At 51.3% G+C, this 5360-nt stretch overlaps 2 protein-coding genes across 3 annotated transcripts in view; one reads left to right on the forward strand and one right to left on the reverse strand.

Annotated features, from left to right (window-relative positions):
• AAAS (achalasia, adrenocortical insufficiency, alacrimia) overlaps positions 1-4357 on the forward strand; it is a 14578-nt gene extending 10221 nt beyond the window's left edge. For both annotated transcript variants that reach the window (XM_011930520.1, XM_011930521.1), the window contains 9 exons: positions 2097-2217; positions 2536-2660; positions 2798-2858; positions 3003-3093; positions 3290-3383; positions 3469-3536; positions 3685-3766; positions 3882-3966; positions 4098-4357. In XM_011930520.1, coding sequence (XP_011785910.1) covers positions 2097-2217; positions 2536-2660; positions 2798-2858; positions 3003-3093; positions 3290-3383; positions 3469-3536; positions 3685-3766; positions 3882-3966; positions 4098-4322 — 952 coding nt within the window. In that variant the 3' untranslated portion in view covers positions 4323-4357. The remainder of the gene's footprint in view (positions 1-2096; positions 2218-2535; positions 2661-2797; positions 2859-3002; positions 3094-3289; positions 3384-3468; positions 3537-3684; positions 3767-3881; positions 3967-4097) is intronic.
• Positions 4358-4633: 276 nt separating this feature from the next.
• Positions 4634-5360, reverse strand: part of LOC105503573 (chromosome unknown open reading frame, human C12orf10) — an 8385-nt gene continuing 7658 nt past the window's right edge. The window contains 2 exon segments of the mRNA XM_011930522.1: positions 4634-4845; positions 4956-5259. Coding sequence (XP_011785912.1) covers positions 4662-4845; positions 4956-5259 — 488 coding nt within the window. The 3' untranslated portion in view covers positions 4634-4661.

Here is a 5360-nt window from a genome sequence, read left to right on the forward strand (position 1 = left end):
AGCCGGGCGAGATGGCGGGCGCCTGTAGTCCCAGCTACTCGGGAGGCTGAGGCAGGAGAATGGCATAAACCCGGGAGGCGGAGCTTGTAGTGAGCTGAGATCGCGCCACTGCACTCCAGCCTGGGCGACAGAGTGAGACTCTGTCTCAAAAAAAAGAAAAAAATACGTAATCACAGATTTTTTTTCTTTTTTCTTTTTGAGATGGAATCTCACTCTGTCACCCAGGCTGGAGGGCAAGTGGCACAATCTCAGCTCACTGCAACAACTTCTGCCTCCTGGGTTCAAGCGATTCTCCTGCCTCAGCCTCCCAAGTAACTGTGACTACAGGCGCATGCCACCACAGGCCAATTTTTTATTTTTAGTAGAGGCGGGGGTTTCACCATATTGACCAGGCTGGTCTCAAACTCTTGACCTCAGGTGATCCGCCTGCCTCGGCCTCCCGAAGTGCTGGGATTTCAGGTGTGAGCCACCACACCTGGCCTTTTTTTGGTTATTTTAGAGATGGAGTTTCATTATGTTGCCCAGGCTGGAATGAAGTGGTTATTCACAGACTCAGTCATCGCACATCACAGCCTTGAACACCTGGGCTCAAGTGAGCCCCTTGCCAAGTAGCTGGGACTACAGGTGCATACACCACGCCTGAAAAGTTGTTGGTTTTTTGTTTTTGTTTCTACTAAAAATACAAAAATGAGCTGTGTGTGGTGGCGCGTGCCTGTAATTCCGGCAACTCAGGAAGCTGAGGCAGGAGAATCGCTTGAACCCAGGAGGTGGAAGTTCAGTGAGCTGAGATAATGCCATTGTACTCTAGCCTGGGCGACAAGAGCGAAACTTGATTTAAAAAAAAATTTTAAAATAAATACATGAACAAAAAACAAGGCCAGGCACGTGATGGCTCATGGGTGTAATTCCAGCACTTTGGGAGGCTGAGGCAGATGGATCACTTGAGCCTAGGAGTTTGAGACTAGCTTGGGCAACATAGACACTGTCTATACAAAAAATAAAAATGAAAAAACTAGCTGGGCGTGGTGGTGTACATCTGTAGTCCTTGCTACTTTAGAGGCTGAGGCTGAGGCAGGAGCCTCAGGAGTTTGAGGCTGCAGTGTGCTATGACCGTGCCACTGCACTCCAGCCTGGAGTGTGAACCGCCATGCCTGGCCCAGGAGATATTTTTCACAGCATTATGTATAATAAAAAATTACAAACAAGTCAAATGTCCATTTGTAGAGGCAGGACGGAATAGATTATAGTTCATCTATTGAGTGGTATACAGTGGAGCCACCGAAAAGAATGAGATGAATCTGAACCCACCTGCAAAGGCAGCTGTGATTTATTGTAAAGTTCAAGAGAATTAAATTGTACATCTGTGACTAAGACTTCACTGGAGCTGAAGGTGGTTATAGTTAGGTAGAAAGAGAAGGTGGCGTTAATTCAGGTAGTAGCCTTCATCTGTCAGGCCAGGCACATGACTCTGGAAATACACAGCTGACACACAGCTGCTGACACACAGCTGCAGACACATGGCAGGCGCCGTCAGGTAGTTCCCTGCTGGTGATGGAGGCTGAGCCACGTGCACCATCTTTATGATAAGCAGCAAATGCAGGAGTGCAGAGGTGGGAGGCGCTCTGATAAGGCAAGGCAGGAGAGCTGTTTCGGAGCACAGGGTGTGTTCTGAGGAGTGTTAGATAACTCTGGAGAGAAAAGGTTGGAACCTTGAAGTAATGTCATAGATTATCCCTGCATGGATGGATGGCCAGGCTGGATGGCCTGTGGGCAGATAGCTGTGTTCTGGGGTGGGACCTAATACCGCCCCAGGGCAGTACCTTCTAGGTTTCTGGTTAGGTTTTGCCTCCTCATGGCCTATCGTGAAAGCACTCTCTTTCACCCCGGCCTGAGATCTTGCAAATCACCTCTTCTCTGTTGACCTGCTCGTGATTTGGCCTTTTTCCCCCTTCGCTGTTTTTCTTTTAACTTCCACAATCCTTATTCCTTTTTCCCAACCATCACGATAGGAGGTGTTAGCAGGAGGCAAAGAAATAGAATTTTGGGGATGGCTTCTTATCATCTCCTGACTCCACATCCTCTGTGTTCCCCTCCAGACCCTCTTCTGGCTGTGCCCAAGTGCTGTCTCACCCTGGGCATACACCTGTTACCAGCTTAGCTTGGGCCCCCAGTGGGGGGCGGCTGCTCTCAGCTTCACCCGTGGATGCTGCTATCCGGGTGAGTGGGTCCCTGCCCCTCATGTACATTTCAGTCCTGGCAAAAGCGTTCCTCACTCGGTGGTGGAAACATCTTGGGGGAAGGAGGAGGGACCTTGGTTCATTCAGTCTTAAACTTACCCAGAGAGGAGCTTTGCCATCAGACTCATGAGGTTTAAAATTCCATTCTCTGTGATTGTCAGCATGAACCCGTGCCTCATGTTTCACAGTCCCTCTCCCACTTCCTCTCATTCTGGCTCTGTGTACATTAGAGAGGGCAGCCCTCTGAGAGATGATAGGGTGCTTGAGTTTTCCCTTATCTTTTGCCCCACTCTCCTAGGTATGGGATGTCTCAACAGAGACCTGTGTCCCCCTTCCCTGGTTTCGAGGAGGTGGGGTGACCAACCTGCTCTGGTCCCCAGATGGCAGCAAAATCCTGGCTACCACTCCTTCAGCTGTCTTTCGGTGAGTGGGAGGAGGATGGAGGGAGGGCAAGGACCTAGATAAAGGCACTTAGCTCCTGGAAGCTCTGTCAAGGGAGGTGGGTCCAAGTTTTAGAACTTAGAGGTCCTGAGCTATAATTTGCTTTTCTCTGGCTTAAGAGTCTGGGAGGCCCAGATGTGGACTTGTGAGAGGTGGCCTACTCTATCAGGGCGCTGTCAGGTAAGAGGGGACTCTGACTGACAGACGCTGGGGAGGAGATGATTCCAATGGGCCCCTGATGCCCCCAAGCCCGGCCACCTCTACTTTCCCTCCTGCATTCTACTGTAGACATACCTTCTCCTGCCTTTTGCTCCCTGACCCCAGACTGGCTGCTGGAGCCCAGATGGCAACCGACTGCTGTTCACTGTATTGGGAGAGCCACTGATTTACTCCCTATCTTTTCCAGAACAATGTGGTGAGTTAGGGCAACATTTCAGTATTTGGGGTGGTCAGAGGGAGGCAGCAACCTTTGGTAAGATGCAGCTCTGAGGGATAAAGGGAAATACAGAAGCTTAGGAAATTTCGAGGTGTTGATGCCTTTGGTGAGCTGGCGGGGGACCAGTGAGAGGCCTTTTTCTTGCAAGAACCTCTCTGCTCTTATCCGTCCACAGGTGAGGGAAAGGGGCGCGTTGGAGGTGCAAAGTCAGCAACAATTGTGGCAGATCTGTCTGAGACAACAATACAGACACCAGATGGTGAGGAGAGGTGAGCTGAGTGGTTGAGGGAGTAGCAGTGAAAAGCAGGTGGGAGGGACCACATTGAAACTCTCCTAACCTGTCGTCACTCACAGGCTTGGGGGAGAGGCTCATTCCATGGTCTGGGACCCCAGTGGGGAGCGTCTGGCTGTGCTCATGAAAGGTAAGAGGCAAGGATGAAGGGCTCAGCCAACAGCCATCTTCCCAATTAATCTAGTGAGGCCATGCCCTGGCCTGGAATTCTCCTCTGCCCCTGTCCTGGGACACTGTCTTCAGAGTTCCTCCCCTATCCCTGGATCCATTTCTTACAGGAAACCCAAGAGTACAGGATGGTAAACCAGTCATCCTCCTTTTTCGCACTCGAAACAGCCCCGTGTTTGAGCTCCTTCCCTGGTAAGTGCCATGTGGGCCCTTAGGTCTAGACTTACCGGCCTTCCTGCACAAAACCCACATCCCACTACATGCAGCTCCCTTCTGCCTCCCGTTGCCTGCTCACCTTTTCTTCTAGTGGCGTTATCCAGGGGGAGCCAGGAGCCCAGCCCCAGCTCATCACTTTCCATCCTTCCTTCAACAAAGGGGCCCTGCTCAGTGTGGTGAGTGCGCCAGGCTGCTGGGGCTTCCAGGAGTTGGATGGAGAAGCTGAGGGCCTTGGTTGCTGTATGGCTCTGCCAGATGGCCCTTCTTTGGGCCCAGGCTCTAATCCTTTTCTTTCCCTTCTCTGCAGGGCTGGTCCACAGGCCGAATTGCTCACATCCCGCTGTACTTTGTCAATGCCCAGTTTCCACATTTTAACCCAGTGCTTGGCCGGGCCCAAGAACCCCCTGCTGGGGGTGGAGGCTGTATTCATGACCTGCCCCTCTTTACTGAGACATCCCCAACCTCTACCTCTTGGGACCCTCTCCCAGGGCCACCACCTGTTCTGCCCCACTCCCCACATTCCCATCTCTAATAATAAATAAAAGTTTTCCTTTTGTTTTCCACTCAGTTACCAGTCTGTCTTTTCTAGGGAGTTGCACTGGGGTAGAGTAGGGGAAAAAAGCATAGACTTTGGGTTAAGGCCCTGTTCTGTCACTTTTTAGCCACTTGTGAATTTGGTCACGTTAACCCTAGAAACTGTACGGTTTCAAATGCTTTGGAAAGCAAGGCTGAGAAGTTACTGTGAAGAAAATATATCTAGCACAGGGTCTTACATATAAATAGCTGTTTCAGTTTTCACAAGTTTCCAGAATGGTGTAGGGCAAGAATGAGTCAAGGACTGGGTCAGTATGAGGTGGAAGGTTTTATTACACTAGGACATTTGTGGGAGGTATGAGCGCTGGGCCAATGTGGCACGGGCCATGTTCAAGGCACCCTCTCGGGTGCGGTGACCACCAATGAAGCCACTTGCATGGACGAAGATGCAGCCAGGGATCCCACTGACCTGGTCCAGGGCCTCGTCCCGAAGACCCCGCCATGGCTCTGGTAGGGGCAGCCTACAAGTGGGCAGAAAGAGGGAGCAGAGCAGAGGTCAGAATTGGCAGCCTTCTCTTAACAAGGCTGAGACAGGCCTGAAGGTCAGTAGGGTGGTTCCCTAGGGCCTCACCGGCTTTGGAATGAGTGGGGCTCCTTGGGCACACACTGTACTCGCCACTGTCCAGCCTGATCAGTGTAGATAACAAAGATGATGGCCACTGGAGGGGACAGCCCAGATTCCAGGTGGTAGAGATGCTCCTTCCAGGGACATCCACCTTTCGCCAGTTCCACAATCTCCCCACTTGGGTCCACCTGAAAGAGGGAGAGGATAGCTAGAAGGTTTAAGGTAGGCTGGGCATGATGATCATGCCTGTAGTCACAACACTTTGGGAGGCTGAGGTGGGAGGATCAATTGAGCTCAGGAATTTGAGACAAGCCTAGGCAACTAAGTGAGACCCTGTCTCTACAAAAAATACAAAAATCAGCTGGGTGAGGTGGCGTGTGCCTGTAGTCCCAGCTACTCAGGAGGCTGAGG

This window comes from Colobus angolensis, unplaced genomic scaffold (genome assembly GCF_000951035.1).
Source record: "Colobus angolensis palliatus isolate OR3802 unplaced genomic scaffold, Cang.pa_1.0 Scaffold87, whole genome shotgun sequence".
In the NCBI taxonomy this organism is placed as follows: Eukaryota; Metazoa; Chordata; class Mammalia; order Primates; family Cercopithecidae; genus Colobus; species Colobus angolensis.